This window comes from Moschus berezovskii, chromosome 1, assembly GCF_049115385.1.
Source record: "Moschus berezovskii isolate FMDL1 chromosome 1, NW_MosBer_1.0, whole genome shotgun sequence".
NCBI classification, from domain to species: Eukaryota; Metazoa; Chordata; class Mammalia; order Artiodactyla; family Moschidae; genus Moschus; species Moschus berezovskii.
In genome coordinates this window covers 130,004,887-130,026,100 of record NC_142460.1, presented here as the reverse complement: position 1 = coordinate 130,026,100, position 21,214 = coordinate 130,004,887, and the positions used below count along the sequence as shown (strand labels likewise).

Here is a 21,214-nt window from a genome sequence, read left to right as displayed (position 1 = left end):
AATTTTTGAGCTAGTTGCTTTTAGAAAGAAAAAATTATCAAAATGAGTTTATAACATTAAGCAAAATATGCATTTAATATCCTACCATGTAAACTGTACAAAAAGCATTGAGATTGCATTAAGAAAAAGAAAGCTATCATTTTTCATGAATATTTTCCCATAGTATTAAAAATTAGACTAAGAGACAAAGTCTTCCTTGGAGGAAATAAAGATAATCTCAGAATACTGGGGGGAGGGGATGGGGAAGTTCTCAAGGAGCAGTTTGAATTGTCAAATCTTTAGCCCCTAACAGATGATAGTAAAAATAATTAGATATGGACTAGTGGGCTGAAAGAAAAATCTATAAAATTATTTAAAAGAAGGAAGAGTAAGTAAAAGAGGAAAGGTAATTTCACTGAAGGCAATGAAATAAAAGGAAATAACATCTTTTCTTAAATCAAAATAAAGGACTTCTTTATATGATTGGTATCTCTGGCAATGACTAATCAGAATGTGTGAACATGGATGCTTGATTTATAAAGTATTTACAAGTAAAAGAAAATATGAGAGAGATTTTAGAAGAGGAGACTACCAATTCTACCCAAATAGAGGGTGGAGGAACAATGATGCACTGCATATAAAGAGTCAGAGCTTGAAAGGTCCAGGTGAAACAGGAGCTTCTGCATGATTTTAACATATGGGCATCTAGAAAACATTTGTCAAACAGAAGTTCTGTGATTCTAGAAACAGAGATTTATATTTAGATTTTAGTACCAAAATCAGAAAAAAGCTAATTCCTATTTGTGTTTTTTGGTGAAAAATAACATCAACAACACATGATTTATTGGTCATTTTAAAAAAGGGTTGTGTTTTTTTTTTTTTAATGTTTTAAAGTTACTCCACCAGAAAGGAAGTTTAACCTAAAATTTAGCTTCATCCAAAATAAGTAGTGAGCGTGAGTGAAGTTGCTCAGTCGTGCCCAACTCTTTGCGATCCCATGGACTGTAGCCTACCAGGCTCCTCCATCCATGGGATTTTCCAAGCAAGAATACTGGAGTGTGGTTTTGATTTGCATTTCTCTGATTATGAGGGATGTTGAGCATTTTTTCATGTGTTTGCTAGCCATCTTTATGTCTTCTTTGGAGAAATGTCTGTTTAGTTCTTTGGCCCATTTTTTGATTGGGTCATTTATTTTTCTGGAATTGAGCTGCAGGAGCTGCTTGTATATTTTGGAGATTAATCCTTTATCAGTTGCTTCATTTGCTATTATTTTCTCCCATTCTGAAGGCTGTCTTTTCACCTTGCTTATAGTTTCCTTTGCTGTGCAGAAGCTTTTGATTTTAATTAGGTCCTATTTGTTTATTTTTGCTTTTATTTCCAATATTCTGGGAGTTGGGTCGTGGAGGATCCTGCTGTGTTTTATGTCAGAGAGTGTTTTGCCTACGTTCTCCTCTAGGAGTTTTATAGTTTCTGGTCTTACATTTAGCTCTCTAATCCATTCTGAGTTTATTTTTGTGTATGGTGTTAGGAAGTGTTCTAGTTTCATTCTTTTACAAGTGGCTGACCAGTTTTCCCAGCACCACTTGTTAAAGAGACTGTCTTTTCTCCATTTTATATTCTTGCCTCCTTTGTCAAAGATAAGGTGTCCATAGGCGCGTGGATTTATCTCTGGGCTTTCTATTTTGTTCCATTGATCTATATTTCTGTCTTTATGCCAGTACCATACTGTCTTGATGACTGTGGCTTTGTAGTAGAGCCTGAAGTTTGGCAGGTTAATTCCCCCAGTTCCATTTTTCTTCCTCAAGATTGCTTTGGCTATTCGATGTTTTTTGTATTTCCATACAAATTGTGAGATTATTTGTTCTAGTTCTGTGAAAAATATCGTTGGTAGCTTGATAGGGATTGCATTGAATGTATAAATTTCACACCAGTCAGAATGGCTGCTATCCAAAAGTCTACATGCAATAAATGCTGGAGAGGGTGTGGAGAGAAGGGAACCCTCTTACACTGTTGGTGGGAATGCAAACTAGTACAGCCACTATGGAGAACAGTATGGAGATTCCTCAAAAAACTGGAAATAGAACTGCCATATGATCCAGCAATCGCACTCCTGGGCATACACACCGAGGAAACCAGAATTGAAAGAGACAAATGTACTCCAATGTTCACTGCAGCACTGTTTATAATAGCCAGGACATGGAAGCAACCTAGAAGTTCATCTGCAGACGAATGGATAAGAAAGCTTTGGTACATATACACAATGAAGTATTACTCAGCAATATAAAAGAATGCATTTGAACCAGTCCTACTGAGGTGGATGAAACTAGAGCCTATTATACAGAGTGAAGTAAGCCAGAAAGAAAAACACCAATACAATATACTAACGCATATATATGGAATTTAGAAAGATGCAAATGATAACCCTGTATACGAGATAGCAAAAGAGACACAGATGTATAAAACAGTCTCTGGGACTCTGTGGGAGAGGGTGAGGGTGGGATGGTTTGGGAGAATGGCATTGAAACATGTATATTATCATATGTGAAACAAATCACCAGTTCAGGGTCAATGCATTAACAAACATGCATTAACCAGGATGCTCGGGGCTGGTGTGCGGGGATGACCCAGAGGGAGGATAAGGGGAGGAGGGAGGTGGGAGGGGGGTTCGGGAGGGGGAACTCATGTACACCCGGGGCGGATTCATGTCAATGTATGGCAGAACCAACCAATATAATATTGTAAAATAATTAGCCTCCAATAAAAATAACAAAACAAACAAAAAAGAATACTGGAGTAGATTGTCATTTCCTCCTCCAGGAGATCTTCCTGACCCAGGGATTGAACCCGGGTTTCTCTAATTGTAAGCAGATGCTTTACCGTCTAAGCCACCAGGGAAAATAAGTAGATACATATCTAAAAACTCACCATTATTCTATTCTTTATTCATTCTCCTACAGTTATAACCTTTGCCATTAAATAACTAGCTATTTTATTATCTGTTTACATATCAGTACTCTCAGAAAAAGTGAGCTACTCCTAGAGGACTGAGATGTGCTCAGTCATGTCCAACTCTTTGCGACTCCATGGATTGTAGCCCACCAGGCTCTTCTGTCCATGGGGATTCTCCAGGCAATAATACTGGAGTGGGTTGCCATGGCCTTCTCCAAGGAATCTTCCCAACCCAGGGATCGAATCCAGGTCTCCCGCATTGTAGGTGGATTCTTTACCATTTGATAGATATGGGTATTATTATTTGAAGAGTCAAGAGTATCACATAGAACTCACACACACAAATATCTGCTGAACGGATGAATGAATGAATGTGCCTGTGTCCTTAAGCAAGCCTTTCTTTCCAGAGCTTAAACCATGCCTTCAACCAAATATGACTTTTAAAATTAAAAAAAAAAAAGGAACAAATTAAAAGCCAAAGATTTACAAATTTTAAACTAGCTTTCTCAAAAACATCAACCAAACTGACTAACTAGGTCAATTCTAGCAAAACAATTCTAGCAAAATGCTGCAATGTAAGCCATTAACTGAGTTATATCAATTGAGTGAATGAACTCCGGAAGTTGGTAATGGACAGGGAGGCCTGACGTGCTGTGATTCATGGGGTCGCAAAGAGTCGGACACGACTGAGCGACTGAACTGAACTGAAACTGAAGTTATTAAAAACAAAAACATTTTGTCTATACAATGATGCATTAAAATGCAACATTTATGGAACACCTCCTACATGTTCAGTTCAGTTCAGTCGCTTAGTCGTGTCCGACTCTTTGCGACCCCATGAACCACAGCACGCCAGGCTTCCCTGTCCATCACCAACTCCCAGAGTTCACTCAAACTCATGTCCATCGAGTCGGTGATGCTATCCAGCCATCTCATTCTCTGCCGTCCCTGTCTCCTCCTAACCCCAATTCCTCCTAGCATCAGACTCTTTTCCAGTGAGCCAACTCGTCGCATGAGGTGGCCAAAGTATTGGAGTTTCAGCTTTAGCATCAGTCCTTCCAATGAACACCCAGGATTGATACTGATTTTTTAACCATTAAAAGTAAATTCTGTAATAGAATTCTGATTTTGTATTGCTTACCAAATTTCTCAATTCTGGACAACAGAATGTAAAGGCAGCTCAGTTCCCTTGATGGTTTATACTTTATGGTTTCTAGCAAAGTTGGTTTTATAGCAAATCTGAAAATATAACTCTCATTATAAAAGAAGAAATGTATTCAAGTAAAAATAAAAACTCTCAGAGGATTAAAACCGAAAATTTTTGGCAAATATGGCTAAGGAGGCTTTGAAACACAAATGGCAACCTCCTGGGTTGGCTGTCTCCCTCCCCATTTTCTAGGCTCTGGCCCTCTCCAGGGATCCCCATGGCTACTGCTAGATTCTTGACGGCCATTTTCATATGGCATACCCCAACCTGCCTAGACATATCTGATTAGACCAGGCTGGGCCAGTAACTCCTTCTCTAAAGGTGTTTAAAACTAGGACTAAGCTTCTTATTTCAGTCTGGCTGCTCTCTTGGATAGAGATGGACACTCGAGAACTGTTAACACTGGTTACCTTCAAGCAGGTAAACCGGGGAGGGCTGGGCAAGGGGTCGGTTTGCTGGGAAAGGACAAAGAGGGATAGGCAGAGAGAAGCAGAGGCAAAACGCACAAAGGGACCATGTTCTGTGTTTTCTTAGCACTCCAGTTTCCTGAGGTCTGGCTTCCGGAAGATAACTCTGTAACCTTAGAGCAAATTGCTCTTTTTGATCAATGGTTTCTGCTACTTGCATCCAACTATAATAAAATACAGAATAAATAATCTGAAGTTCTAGGATCAGCCACGCTTCTCTAGCACTGCCTGAGTTCTTCCCACTTCTAGAACATTAAGCACAGCACTACCTCCTCTTATGCCTGAGTACTGAGTCGCCATAGTTGTGTCTGACTCTTTGAGACCATGTGAACTGTAGCCCAGCAGGCTCCTCTGTCCATGGGATTCTCCAGGTAAGAGTACTAGAATGGATTGCCCTGCCCTCCTCCAGGGGATCTTCCAGACACAGAGATCAAACCCACGTCTCCTGCACTGGCAGGCAAGTTCTTTACCATTAGCGACACCTGGGAAGCCCACTTCCTCTTGTACAAACCTTATATTAAAAAACGAAGAAGCACCACACTAATACTGCTCATAAGGGAAGCAAGCAGTATGTCCCGTGTCCACGGGAAAGGTATCATAGAACTGTGGAGCTGAAAGGAGAGAGATGATCACTTAGCCCAGCTCATCTATTTTATAGATGAAGAACCTGAAGGTCCAAAAAAGGCCTTTAAGTTTGTAATTTGTAAATTCACCATTGCAGTCTAGACTCCAGGGCTCTACAAACATATCAATACTATTTCTACATTAAAATAAAAAATAAGCAATTATACTAAACAGCACAAGGCAGAGAATAATTGAGAATTTGTCTTTAAAGCATTATCCTATCAAAAGATATTATGTACCTTTAAGGGAAGATACCTTTTTTTTTTTTTCTCCTGTATTCTGTCAAACTGCTCAGGCATGGGGGTTATTTCCCAATAGGGAAATAAGTTATTTAAACTAAAAAACATGACTTAACTATAACAACTTTTAAAAGTACCTCTGAAATGTCAAACTCACTCCTCTCTTTACTGCTTGTATATAAATATACTGGACTTCCCCGGTGGCTCAGACGGTAAAGAATGTGCCCACAGTGTGGAAGACTTGAGTTTGATTCCTGGGTTGGGAAGATCCCCTGGAGGAGGGCATGGCACCTCACTCCAGTATTCTTGCCTGGTGAATCCCCATGGATAGAGGAGCCTGGCCAGCTACAGTCCACGGGGTTACAGAGTCAGACATGAAAAAGGATCCTCAAAAGTATGTATCTTTAGCCAAGCTGGATTAATTAAATTCGTAAAATTATGTGTTCACAAATTAGTTTAGGCAGGAAAAAAAACAGATGCAAAGTTTCTCTTTAGGGCACACCAATTAATAATTTTTAAAATCAATGTTCTAATATACCAGGAATTAGCAAATTACATGTCAAATTACATGTACTGACATACATAATTGACAATGAAGTTATATACAGCAGTAAGACCAGTTACTGAAGATGATGAATCATAACAATTATATTAACTGAATGGAAGAATGAACGAATGAAGGGGAGTGTTATTATTATAATGACTAACTGATATTCAAGAACAGCAAATGGAAAAAGTGCTCTCTTACACAAGCACTAGCACCACCTACTGATAAATAAAAGCAACAACATCAGTTAATTTAAAATCTGGTCAAAAAAACTTTATATGTTCAGCTCTTTTCCCTTGAATTCTGTTCCACTTAACGTAATATAATGCAATTCATTAATATATCAATGGCACCCCACTCCAGTACTCTTGCCTGGAAAATCCCATGGACGGAGGAGCCTGGTAGGCTGCAGTCCATGGGGTCGCTAAAAGTCGGACATGACTGAGCGACTTCACTTTCACTTTTCACTTTCATGCATTGGAGAAAGAAATGGCAACCCACTCCAGTGTTCTTGCCTGGAGAATCCCAGGGACGGGGGAGCCTGGTGGGCTGCCATCTCTGGGGTAGCACAGAGTCGGACACGACTGAAGCAACTTAGCTGCAGCAGCAGCAGCAGTACTTATTTATAATTTTTAATGCATGCTAAGTCGTTTTAGTCGACTATTTGCAACCCCATGGACTATAGCCCACCAGGCTCCTCTGTCCATGGAATTTTCCAGGCAAGAATACTAGAGTGGGTTGCCATTTCCTCCTCCAGTGGATCTTCCCGAACCAGGGATTGAACCTGGGACTTCTGCATTGGCAGACAGGTCACCACTAAGCACCACCTGGTAATAACTTAAAATAACTAAAGTTATTATATCTTTGAATCATGCATTTTTAAAAATTAATAGTAAAAATAAAATTTATTATGGAATATAGTGGGAAATTACAGTTTGTGCGTGATATTCCCTGACCACTTTTAAAATAATGCCATCTCTCTTTCGTAGCTTTATTTTTTATAACATTTATTACATAATATGTATTTATCTTGTTTGTTTTTTATAGTCTTGTCTGCTGGAGTAAAAACTCTTTAAGAGCAGGGAATGTGTTTTGTTCACTGTTGTTTCTTTAACACCGAGGGCAAGTGCCTGGCACATAACAGACAATAAATATTTCCAAAGGAATTAATGAATATGAAAATTTTGTTGTTGTTGTTCAGTTGCTCAGTCATGTCTGACTCTCTGCGACCCCATAGACTGCAGCACACCAGGCTTCCCTGTCCTTCACCATCTCCCAGAGCTTGCTCAAACTCAGGCCCATTGAGTCAGTGATGCTATCCAACCAGCTCATCCTCTGTCGTCCCCTTTTCCTCCTGCCTTCAATCTTTCCCAGCATCAAGGTCTTTTCCAATGAAATGACTCTTCACATCAGGTGGCCAAGTATTGGAACTTTTCAGCTTCAGCAACAGGCCTTCCAATGAATATTCAGGACTGATTTCCTTTAGGATTGACTGGTTTCATCTCTTTGCAGTCCAAGGGACTCTCAAGAGTCCCAACACCACAGTTCAAAAGCATCAATTCTTCAGTGTTCAGCCTTTTTATGATGCAATTCTCATATCCATACATGACTACTGGAAAAACCATAGCTTTGACTATACAGGGGCTTCCCTGATAGCTCAGTTGGTAAACGAATTCACCTGCAATGCAGGAGACCCTGAGTTGATTCCTGGGTCAGAAGATCCACTGGAGAAGGGATAGGCTACCCACTCCAGTATTGGGCTTCCCTGTGGCTCAGCAGGTAAAGAATCTGCCTGCAATGCGGGATATCTGAATTCAATCCCTGGGTTGGGAAAAACCCCTGGAGAAGGGAAAGGCTACCCACTCCAGTATTCTGGCCTGGAGAATTCCATGGACTGTACAGTCCATGGGGTCACAGAGTCAGACACAACTGAGTGACTTTCACATTAACTATATAGACCTTTGTCGGCAAAGTAATGTGTCTGCTTTGTAATACGTTGTCTAGGTTTGTCATAGTTTTTCTTTCAAGGAGCAAGCGTCTTTTAATTTCATGACTTCAGTCACCATCTGCAGTGATTTTGGAGCTCAAGAAAATAAAGTCTGTCACTGTTTCGATTGTTTCCCCATCTATATGCCATGAAGTGATGGGACCAGATGCCATGATCTTAGTTCTCTGAATGTTGAGTTTTAAGCCAACTTTTTCACTCTACTCTTTCACCTTCATCAAGAGACTCTTTAGCTCCTCTTTACTTTCAGCCATAATGAAAATAAATGAACAAATAAATATGCAATGTGTTTTTAAACCTCCTTGAAAGTATAACAGCTATATCAAAGACTTCAAGGATCTTGATCAGTTCAGTTCAGTTCAGTCGCTCAGTCGTGTCCGACTCTTTGCAACCCCATGAATCACAGCACGCCAGGCCTCCCTGTCCATCACCGACTCCCGGAGTTCACTCAAACTCATGTCCATCGAGTCGGTGATGCCATCCAGCCATCTCATCCTCTGTCGTCCCCTTCTCCTCCTGCCCCCAGTCGCTCCCAGCATCAGGGTCTTTTCCAATGAGTCAGCTCTTCACATGAGGTGGCCAAAGTACTGGAGTTTCAGCTTTAGCATCAGTCCTTCCAATGAACACCCAGGACTGATCTCCTTTAGGATGGACTGGTTGGATCTCCTTGCAGTCCAAGAGACTCTCAAACTGAACTGACTGAACATGCCAACTGAAGTAGGCATCATATGTTGCCAATGTCGTGTATAGGATCTTGATAGACTCTGCCATATTATCCTTGAGAAAAGTTGTAGGGACAGAGGCCCATTTCCCCCATTTTCTGATGAATAGGAAATAGCATTACATTGTAATGTTTATTTGCATGATACCCATTACTGAAGAAATTGAATATACTTGGGATTTATGGGAGCATTTATAATACACTTCTTTTATTCTTTGCTCATTTTTTTTCAGTTAAAGATTTTTATTTGGTTCTTTTTTTTATAATTTCTGTAAGACCTGATTAAAGTCTTTGTCTAATTAGTCCAACAATGGGCTTCTGGAGGAACAGTTTCTATTTCTTTTTTTCCTATGAAAGGGCCATATTTTGTGTACTTTGCATTTTTTTGTTAAAAAGTAGACCTTTTTGAATGTTAAAATGTGGTAAACTCTGGATATCGAGTTCTTCCTCCCTCCCCAAGGTTTGCTGCTGCTGTTTTTTTGAGGACAGTAGTCATCTGTTCATTTAGTGATTTTTCCAAATTATCTTTGCAAAGATTGTACTCCCTTCATGTATAGGCACTGAAGCCTCCATTCTGTTATCTCAGTGATCAGCCAGCGACCTGACAAAGCCAAAGAGAAAGAAAAAAAATACTTTCCCACTCTTTCCCAGTCGGCTCTGAGCTGGAGCACTCCTTCAATACTTAGCCAAGCCACCTATAATTCTGCCTTAACCTTCACCTCCTGCCTGTGCAGAGCTCAAAAGTCTGCCAATAGCACACCTCTAAAGTCCTATGTGTCTAGCCATGAGCATGTGTATTGCACACTGAAATCTCAGTATATGTACAGCTCTCCAATGCCCTTATTTTTCCATATATCTTCTGTCTCAGCCTCTTCCTTCCCAAATTTTTTTTGTCTATCTGCTGCTTGCCCCACTCACCAACCCATGTTCCAAGTGGCTGTGCATCGTATGTCTTCACATGCTTTCAACAGATGCCACATGGGTAGCCTCTCCAGCTCTGAGAGATTTCCAAGGAAGGCAAAACAAAGACAAGTCTTTATGCTGGTCTCTCAGGGAAACCACCAAAAGGGTCAAAAAGTACAACCACAGTTTTTTAAGGACATGGTGCTCCTTGGAAGGAAAGCTAAGACAAACCTAGACAGCATATCATAAAGCAAAGACATCACTTTGCCAACAAAATTCAGTATAGTCAAAACTATGGTTTTTCCAGCAGTTATGCATGAATGTGAGAGTTGGACCATAAAGAAGGCTGAGCACTGAACAACTGATGCTTTCAAACTGTGGAGCTGGAGAAGGCTCTTGAGTCTTGGACTGCAAGGAGATCAAAGCATTCAATTCTAAATGAAATCAGTCCTGAATATTCATTGAAGGACTGATGCTAAAGCTGAAGCTATAATACTTTGGCCACCTGATGGGAAGAGCCAACTCATTGGAAAAGACCCTGATGCTGGGAAAGACTGAATGCAAAAGGAGACAGGGCACCAGAGGATGAGATGGTTAGATAGCCTCACCAATTGAATGGACATGAATTTGAGCAAACTACAGGAAACAGTGAAGGACAGGGAAACCTGGTGTACTGCAGTCGACGGGGTCACAGAGAGTCGGACACAGCAACTGGACAACAACAACAAACCATACTGACACCAACAAGCTATACTAGAACATAGGCTTCTGTCCCCAAGGCCACTGCCAAGCTAGGAACAGCAGATGGTATGCAGGTAAACAAAAAAACGCCATAGTGCTTTCTTACCAAAATTTAGGATCCTTGTTCTTTTTTTCATTAAGCATTACTCCTGGTTGCTATAAGTTTTGGATTAGATTCCAGAGAGATGTTGGTGGACAATTTTATGTAAGTGAGATCACAAAATAAAATCTGGTTTTTTTAAATAAATAAATTAACATATATAGCTTTCCAGGTTATTAAACATAATCCCTCTTCCCCACTTTTAATGAATTGAGGGTATTCCATTTTGGGTATATAGAATAATAACCTAATCAGACTCCCACTTGTGGACACAACTTATTTCTGATTTTTACTATTATGATACTGTGATGAGATCGTTATGCATACATCGTTCTGTACATGTTCAATGATCTCTTCAGATAAATTTCTAAAAGTGAGAGGGAAAAAAGATTGAAGAAATGTGAACAGAGCCTTACTCACATGATTTTTAAAAAATCAAAGGTCTAAAAAAATTTTAATTGGGCCTTCAGCAGGGAAGGAAACAGAGAATGGGGCACAAAATTTGAAAAAATAATGGCCAAAATTTCCCCATTTGATGAAATCATAAATTTACATATTCAAGAAGTACAGAGAATCCCAAACATGACAAATACAAAGAAAGTCATACCCTATCAAACTGTTGGAAAGCAAAGACAAACTGAGTATCTGCAAACCAGTCAGAAGTAAAGGCCACCTTACATTCAGGAGAGCAATGACACCAACAGTCACTTATTTCTCATCAAAAATAATACAGACCAAAAGAGAGTGGAGCAATATCTTTAAAGCACTGAAAGAAAGGATAAAAAACTGTCAGTCCAGAATTACAAATCTAGTGAGGAGAAAAATACAAACATTTTCAGAAAAACAAAAAGAAAATTCATCATCAGCAGTTATACACTATGTGCTGGGTTGTGTGTGTGCTTAGTCGCTCAGTCATGTCTGACTCTTTATGACCCCATGGACTGCAGCCCACCAGGATCCTCTGTCCATGGGGATTCTCCAGACAAGAATACTGGAGTGGGTTGCCATGCGCTCCTCCTCCAGGGATCTTCCCAACCCTGGGATCTAACCCAGGTCTTCTGCATTGTGGGTGGATTCTTTACCATCTAAGGCACCAGGGAAGTCCTATACACTATGAGATAAGCCTAAAGGAAGATTTTTAAGTTGAAGAAAAATTATATTGACTGGAAATTAGGATCTTCAGGAAGAAATGAAGAGCACTAGAAATGCTAAACATTTCTTTCTTTCCTCTTTCTCTTAATTTCTTTAACATGAATGGCTTTTAAAAGTAAAAATTATAACTTACTGTGATATATGATATAACTATAGAGGCGAGGTGGGTAAATGGAACAACACGCATGCAAGGTTCTTATATTTTACATGAAATGGCATTATATCAACTCTAAGTTAATAACTCTAAGTATATGAGACAAAACAAGCACCAAGTAATGCTTATTCTCTGGTCAAGGGGCTGGGGAGAGGGACTGCAATGCAAGATGGAACCCTCTGGACATAACTGCTGCTGCTGCTGCTGCTGCTGTTGCTGCTGCTGCTGCTGCTAAGTCAGTTCATTCATGTCTGACTCTGTGCGACCCCATAGATGGCAGCCCACCAGGCTCCGCTGTCCCTGGGATTCTCCAGGCAAGAACACTGGAGTGGGTTGCCATTTCCTTCTCCAATGCATGAAAGTGAAAAGTGAAAGTGAAGTCGCTCAGTCATATCTGACTCTTAGCGACTCCATGGACTGCAGCCTACCAGGCTCCTCCATCCATGGGATTTTCCAGGCAAGAGTACCAGAGTGGGGTGCCACTGTCTTCTCGGTTGGACATAACTAGGCTTCTCCAAACACAATGAAAGAAGTCATGGCACTGCGTGCTGTGGAGACAGTGGATGGAGCCCTGTGGAACATTCCTGCTCTGCACTCAAGTGAGCAGAGGGAGCACCTTTCTCCCTCCCCACCAGGTACTGTAGAGTCTATGAGCTAGAGCCTCTCAGACCATTCCAGCCCTGTAATACCAAAGCAGAGGCCATCTCCAACAAGTACTGTGAAGGCTGTCCAGTGGGGTCCTGGTCTACCATCTCTGATTTACACTAATGACAGCAAAGAGGCAACATACAACTCCCTCTATGCACAATCTGGGGTAGGATCTAGAGTGGAAGAAGTTAGACTGGTACGAAGCCCTTTCCTGTAGCTTAGATGGTAAAGAATCTGCCTGCAATGCAGGAGACCCGGCTTTGATCTTTGGGTTGAGAAGCTCCTGTGGAGAAGGGAATGGTCCCCCACTCCAGTATTCTTGCCTGGAGAATCCCATGGACAGAGAAGCCTGGCAGGCTACAGTCCATGGGGTTGCAAAGAGTTGGACACGACTGAGAGACTAACACTACTATGAAGCCCTTGGAACACCATCAAGTAGTCTGTACATGCAACTGACTTGAATCAACACAGTAAAACCATGACAACTAACTGTGCTGTGGTATACCACTAACACTAAGGTTTCAAATTTGCCTCTGGGTTGAAAACAAGTAGGGCAAACCAGAATAGTGCTGCAATGACTCTGAAAATGAAAATTATATTTGAACCACAGTCTGTAAAAGTTAGCCAGGACGTGAGTTCTGAACCAATACAGGTTAACTTGCCTTCCTAAATAGAAGATGTAAATAGGAACCAGAGGTTCATATCAGGTTAGTGAGAGTCTTTTTTAAAAAATTACAATCTTATGATGAAAGTTAGTGAGATTTTTAGATTTACTACATAACAACTGAGTTGCACTAATGTACCTAGACAAAAATACAAAAATTTCTGCTTTTTCAAATATTTCTTTCATCCGTCCGGTTACATACATGCATGCTAAGGAATACATTCAAACCTAAACCTTTTATTTGAGCATTTGATCTTTTTTCTCCCTATTACAAATATTTCTTGAAAAACATTAAAAGAAAACGTTTACAAAAACCATATTTTTCTTGGCTTATTATTTCACAGATAACCTGAAAGTTTACATCAACATCAGACTTTAAAGCTTATATTATAAAATTACTATCTAATTTCTCTCAAGAAAACCTAGAAAGAATTTTTAAGAAAACATTGATTAAGAAAACTGCACTCTATACTCTGGTTTCTCTTCAGATCGTATAAATCTTTCGCCTTTTACTAAAGATTTCCGTGGAGAGGAACGAAACTGGAGCCTATTATACAGAGTGAAGTAAGCCAGAAAGAAAAACACCAATACAGTATACTAACACATATATATGGAATTTAGAAAGATGCAAATGATAACCCTGTATACGAGACAGCAAAAGAGACACAGATGTATAGAACAGTCTTTGGGACTCTATGGGAGAGGGTGAGGGTGGGATGATTTGGGAGAATGGCATTGAAACACGTATGTTCTCATATGTGAAACGAATCACTAGTTCAGGGTCAATGCATGTTATAGGATGCTCGGGGCTGGCATGCGGGGATGACCCAGAGGGAGGATAAAGGGAGGAGGGAGGTGGGAGGGGGGTTCAGGAGGGGGAACTTATGTAAACCCGGGGCAAATTCATATCAATGTATGGCAAAACCAACCAATATAATATTGTAAAATAATTTGCCTCCAATAAAAAATAAATTAATTACCTAAAAAAAAAAATTGACATATGATAAGATGCAAAAAAAAAAAAAGAAAACTGCACTCAACTAAAAATGTGAAGAGCTCTGAAAACAGCTCTCAAAATAGAAATAATAAATTTGTAGCAAATACTAGGATACATATTCTTCCTCAGATTTTTATAATCTCTAACACTGACATTCTTCCACAGAATCTGGCCCTGGATAAATGATTACTACTATTAATTATGCAACTTTAAGTTGCAGATTGGGTTTCCCTGAGAGCTCAGTTGGTAAAGAATCCACCTGCAATGCAGAAGACCCTGGTTCAATTCCGAGGTCGGGAGGATCCACTGGAGAAGGGATAGGCTACCCACTCCAGTATTTCTGGGCTTCCCTTGTGGCTCAGCGGGTAAAGAATCCGCCTGCAATGCAGGAGACTTGGGTTTGTTCCCTGGATTGGGAAGATCCCCTGCAGAAGGGAAAGGCTAAAGAGCCTCCTGATGAAAGTGAAAGAGGAGAGTGAAAAAGTTGGCTTAAAGCTCAACATTCAGAAAACTAAGACCATGGCATTCGGTCCCATCACTTCATGGCAAACAGATGGGGAAACAGTGGAAACAGTGACAGACTTCATTTTGGGGGGCTCCAAAATCACCACAGATGATAACTACAGCCATGAAATTAAAAGACGCTTACTCCTTGGAAGAAAACTCATGACCAAACTAGACAACATATTAAAATGCAGAGACATTACTTTGCCAACAAAGGGCTGTCTAGTCAGTTCAGTTCAGTTCAGTTGCTCAGTCGTGTCTGACTCTCTGCAACCCCATGAACCGCAGCACACCAGGCCTCCCGGTCCATCACAAACTCCCTGAGTCTACCCAAACCCATGTCCATCGAGTCGGTGATGCCATCCAACCATCTCATCCTCTGTTGTCCTCTTCTCCTGCCCTCAATCTTTCCCAGTATCAGGGTCTTTTGAAATGAGTCAGCTCTTTGCATCAGGTGGCCAAAGTATTGGAGTTTCAGTTTCAACATCAGTCCTTCCAATGAACACCCTGGATTGATCTCCCTTAGGATGGACTGGCTGTATCTCCTTGCTGTCCGAGGGACTCTCAAGAGTCTTCTCCAACACCACAGTTCAAAAGCATCAATTCTTTGGTGATCAGCTTTCTTTATAGTCCAACTCTCATATCCATACATGACCACTGGAAAAACCACAGCCTTGACTGTGATGGACCTGTGTTGGCAAAGTGATGTCTCTGCTTTTTAATATGCTGTCTAAGCTGGTCATAACTTTCCTTCCAAGGAGTAAGCATCTTTTAATTTCCTGACTGTAGACACCATCTGCAGCAATCTTGGAGCCCAGAAAAATAAAGTCAGCCACTTTATTTCCACTGTTTCCCCATCTATTTGCCATGAAGTGATGGGACTGGATGCCATCTTAGTTTTCTGAATGTTGAGCTTTAAGCCAACTTTTTCACTCTCCTCTTTAACTTTCATCAAGAGGCTCTTTAGTTCTTCTTCACTTTCTGCCATAAGGGTGGTGTCATCTGCATATCTGAGGTTATTGATATTTCTCCCAGCAATCTTGATTCCAGCTTGTGCTTCCTCCAGCCCAGCATTTCTCATGATGTACTCTGCATATAAGTTAAATAACCAGGGTGACAATATACAGCCTTGACGTACCCCTTTTCCTATTTGGAACCAAAGTCTGTTGTTCCATGTCCAGTTCTAACTGTTGTCTAGTCAAGGATATGCTTTTTCCAGTAGTCATGTATGAATGTGAGAGTTGGACTATAAGGAAAGCTGAGCACCGAAGAATTGATGCTTTTGAACTGTGGAGTTGGAGAAGACTCTTGAGAGTCCCTTGGACTGCAAGGAGATCCAACCAGTTCATCCTAAAGGAAATCAGTCCTGAATATTCATTGGAAGTACTGATGTTGAAGCTGAAACTCCAAAACTTTGGCCATCTGATGTGAAGAACTGACTCATTTGAAAAGACCCTCATGCTGGATAAGATTAAAGGTGGAAGGGGAAGGGGACAACAGAGGATGAGATGGTTGGATGGCATCACTGACTCAATGGACATGAGTTTGAGTAAATTCCGGGAGTTTGTGATAGATAGGGAGGCGTGGCGTGCTGCAGTCCATGGGGTCGCAAAGAGTCAGACATGACTGAGCTACTGAACTGAACTGAAGTTGCAGGATTATGAGGAAAAAAGCAAAGCAAGGAGTTATATTTAAGAGTGACATTTTCAGGCTGATGAGAATATGTACTTCTTAAAAGAAACCTTAATAAGGTTTTTTCAAGTGATCAATAATTGTGTGAGAAAAGTATTCAGCACCCACTGACTTAAATTTTAGGCTCTAACTTGACACCACTTCCTCAGTAAGTGGAAAAGGTGAAGAATCTCAATAAGTATTGCCCTTCTTACCTTTCACCACACGAACTTGCCTTGACCCCCCAAAGATATTAGTTCTCATTACTAGGAGAAGCCTGTACCTTCTTGTAAAATTTATTACAACTGTAATTAAATAACTGAGTGGGTAATTAATCATTTAATACCCATCTTATCAATAAGAAAGTAAACTCCAAAGGGACAATATTTGTTTGGCATTTTTTAAAAAGATGTGCAAGAAGTACTTATATAGGTAATTTAGTTCTGAGGTTTTTTGTTTGTTTGTTAATTTTATTTATTTATTGGCCACACAGGATCTTAATTCCCTGACCAGGGTTTGAACCCATGCCCCCTGCATTGGAAGCATGGCATTTTAACCACTGGACCACCAGGGAAGTCCCCAGGTAATTTGCTTTTGACCCAAAATGCTTATAGCACTTCTATCTTAGTGAACAGAATCATTTTCCAATAAAGATATATGTGTTCTATGTCTGTCACCTTAAAAATAATTTTCCATCTTTTATTATGTGTACATAAAAATTAAATAGCTTCAAAAATCAATGTTTTTTTAAAAAAGGAAAGAAAGCTGAATTACATGATTAGAGAATCCAATGAATTCTGTGAGCAAATTAAAATTAAAAAAATAAATCTAGCTTTGTTCCCCTCTTCAAAAGTTATACAAAGCATATCTTTTATTTGAAAATTTTAGAAAATGTAATTTTCAAAAAACATCACCTACTATTTCAAACTCCAGGAATAACCACTGTTAAAATGTGTTATATCGAGAACTCTACTCAATACTCTGTAATGACTTGTATGGGAAAAGAAACTTAAAAAGAGTGGATATATACATATGTATAACTGATTCAGTTTGCTATACACCTGAAACTAAGACAACATTATAAAATTAACGATGCACATCTAGAGAACATCTGTCAAACAGAAGTAAAGTTGTCTGCTTCTAGAAATAGAGAATTATATTTAGATTTTTAGGTACAAAAATCAGAAAAAAGCAAATTCATATTTATGCTTTTTGTGTTTATAAAGCTCTAAAAATTCTAAATTAACTGTCTTATTTTACATTTGAGGAAAATAAGCCACAGAAAAATTATGATTTTCTCATAGTCAGGAACAATATGGAATAGTCTCTCATATAATGCTGCTGCCTTGGGAGCACTTAACAATTCATTCTTTAAGTACAGTGGTAAATGCTGCTGAGCTGGGTTGTCGGCCTATGTTTTAAACAGAATTTGTATACAGGGCATACTCTCTTATGAGAGAAAAATCGTACCTGCATTCAAATATGAAATCTTTGGTTTTAAAATGACCATTTAAAAAATTTACTATCAATTCCTTACCAAAAACATGCAACCAAAATTTTTGTATGAAGCACATTGACAGTTAAAAAAAAGTTCAAAACTCAAACTCTCTATGTTGATTGGGCATACATTTTAACACTTTACTATCTTTCACAAACATGCTTAAAATAAGTATTTTCAGAAAGACAGATAGTAGAGAATATACTCAGTCTTCAAATTGAACTTAAAGAGCTTGCATCGTCCCATAAATCTGGAATTGATTGAACCAATATATTGAGAAGACAAATCAGAAAGATGCAGTCAAATGCATCACTGAAAATGTTTTTTAAAGATTGAGAACTAGGTGTGTTGTGCATTATCACATTTATGACAGCACATCTGTGACTGCTCACCACTATGACTTACCCCAGTTTTATCGCACAAGCGTAAAGTATGAAATGATCCAACAGCAAATAATTCTCCATCTGGAGCCCAGGCTACTGAGGTAATAGGATGCTCATGAGGTTGAGAACTGTAGAGAGGACGGCCATAACTATCCCATACCTACAAAAGCAAATTTAAAAAATCTTTTATAACAGTCACCACATTATTACAAACAAGTCTGCTTTCCAATAAAATATCAAGTAAAGATTTAGAAATCATCACTTTATAATATTAGCAATTATATGTCTTTACTATCCACAAAGGTTGGGGGTGCTGAGGGGGAAGCTGTATTCCTGGAAACCTAAATATCTCAAAGAAAAAGTTATAGTAACATCGTGATAATTTTGGATTCTACTAAGTCTTTAATTAATTCTAAAACCTACCCATTGTAATCCTTTTAAAATTTTGAGATATTCTGTTTTTTGCTTAAATTTTTTTTTGTTCAATAAGTGCTCTATCAACTTCCCCTGAAAGTATTTATTTGAACCAAATTTTCTCCAACTATATTTACCATAAATCTTATTCTTCCTCACGAATTATTTTGGTCTGGAGCTAATTAACGTTTAATAAACCAGTATGGTTGACTTTTTAAACCTTAAATTGATTTAAATAGTCACTAAAACAATGCATTGTATTCGTGTTACTACTCATTAAATCAAATTTTATAGGTCAATGAAATAGGCCAAGAAGAAAGGCAGCACTTCAAAATACCACTGAAAATTATAAAACAACAATTTCCTAAAATGTTAGATTAAAAGATATGGCTAAAGTGAAGGACTTAAAGAATATTCTTATATGCTAAATACTTTTCACCAAAATTCGATTCTTTCAACCAGGTGATAAATTCAAACATTACATACCTTATATTTACAGTCTTCGCCAGCAGATAAAATCAAATCATTGACAGAGTTCCAATCTACTTTTAAAATAATGCCATCATGAGCTTTCCACTAGGAGAAAAGATATAAATTATAACTTCAAGGGCACTGAAAACTTTCTAAGACTTTTTTTTTTAGCCTTCTCGGAGAAGGCAATGGTAAGCCACTCCAGTACTATTGCCTAGAGAATCCCATGGATGGAGGAGCCTGGTAGGCTGCAGTCCGGGGGGTTGCTAAGGGTTGGACACGACTGAGCGACTTCACTTTTCACTTTCACACATTGGAGAAGGAAATGGCAACCCACTCCAGTGTTCTTGCCTGGAGAATCCCAGGGACGGGGGAACCTGGTGGGCTTCCGTCTGTGGGGTCACACAGAGTCGGACACGACTGAAGTGACTTAGCATCAGCAGCAGCAGCAGCAGCAGCAGTGTTCTCTAGTCTTCTTTGAGAAAACTCCTATCTTCCTTTCATAGCCATTATGCACAAGTTATTTGTTTGTTTCATTTCTGATTTAAAGTAATGAAAAGCACCTTGCACTACTGACATCCACTATATAACTTACATTCTTACAAGTCTCCTCTATAGCCTGGACCCCAGACAGAAAATCACTTGCTGTTGAACTATTACAAGCTTGAAGTTTGTGTGATGATAATGGAATGAATATATGTTATGTACTCCAAAACTTAGTTAAATTCAAGTTTTTCTCCCTTTGCACAGCTAATCCTGTTATTGATACTGTTTTCATTTTTGTTTGCTAATTCTTTCCTTCTTTTAAAAAAATCTTCTACTACATGGACATCCTCTTTATTACTCTCCTTATTCTCTCCTGTTCATTCCCCTAAGATTCATTCTCTTTACCTTCATGTCCTTAGAATAGACACCAACTACTCTGAGAACCTTCTGCTGTATTTACTATATAACAAAAAGAGGCTTTCTACAGATATATATTCTATACATATACAGAATACATACATATTTGTGTATATAACTACATAAGCCACCCCAAAATTGGCAAATCTAGAAAGTAAATATGGATGTCTTCTCACTATTAAATATAATTTATGTGCTCATTTAGCTATTACCACGCATGTAATTAAAAGCCATTAATCTTTCACTATATTTGAATAATATAACTGAAAAAGAATTTTTCTTGAAGACTGTAAGGTATGTTTTAATGTCTGAGTCAACTAAGTTTGCATCAAAGAGTGACTGATTTCAAGGATTTTCATTCTATAGATCCTTCCTAATCTATTATTCTTCATGTATATGGAAAAAAAAAAACCCACATCAAATTAGGGTCAAATAAGCTGTAGCAGCAAGCCCTAAGAGTAAGCAATAATTCATAACTTGCTTTATTCAAAATAAATAAAAATATACACTGACAAAAACAAATGTTTTGAAAGCAATAATTTTCACAAGTTACTTTAAGCCACTGTCCTGAAATAAACTGCAAAGATAAAAATTTCAATATACAAACATTATTTATTTTAAATCTAAAAAAAATAAAATTTTCATATTATTTATGTTAGGAACAAAATATGGTTTAAATTTGCCTTATAATTTAGGATATCACTTATACAGTACATACATTTACACATTATACATAATGCATACACAGTTTTCAATTATTTCTTAAGGTATTAGGCATTTTGTGAAATTCCTTTGAACCATGAGCTCCTTGAAGGCAGAAACTATGTTCTATTTCACTTTGAGTATGTTACAGTACAAGGCTTACACTCAACATAGTGCCTGAGATATAATAATTATGCATCACATTCTTACTGATTGACTAAATAAACAGAAGTTTCTTCACTATGAAACCAAGTTCTGGGCCTCTAGAAGAGTCCCTAAAGCTCTTAAAGGAAATGAGGTGTACACTTTTGAACTGTATTCAACAAGCAAGAATTAAGTGAGCACTCTCTTTTGTAAACAATCTAAAGTTGAGTACATATTTATACCCAAGGAAAAATTGCTGGAGCTTTAGTTTTCCAAAAGGAATAGAAGATTTGCATTAAATTATGAACTCTATTTAATTCCTTTAACTCCTTCACTCTAGCTGAATTTTTCCCTCCACTACTTCCTGAGTCAAATGTTTCACTGAGCCACAAAATCAGAACTTTATCAATGGTGATATAAGCATCTT

General features: G+C 38.7%; 1 protein-coding gene and 1 pseudogene across 3 annotated transcripts in view; one reads left to right on the top strand and one right to left on the bottom strand.

Moving 5' to 3' along the window:
• IFT80 (intraflagellar transport 80) overlaps positions 1 to 21,214 on the bottom strand; it is a 138,309-nt gene that overhangs the window by 70,877 nt on the left and 46,218 nt on the right. For all 3 annotated transcript variants that reach the window (XM_055410678.2, XM_055410669.2, XM_055410695.2), the window contains 2 exons: positions 19,054 to 19,143; positions 18,176 to 18,313 (listed from right to left, as the gene is read on the bottom strand). In XM_055410678.2, coding sequence (XP_055266653.2) covers positions 18,176 to 18,313; positions 19,054 to 19,143 — 228 coding nt within the window. The remainder of the gene's footprint in view (positions 1 to 18,175; positions 18,314 to 19,053; positions 19,144 to 21,214) is intronic.
• Positions 13,569 to 13,657, top strand: LOC129553937 (U5 spliceosomal RNA; annotated as a pseudogene).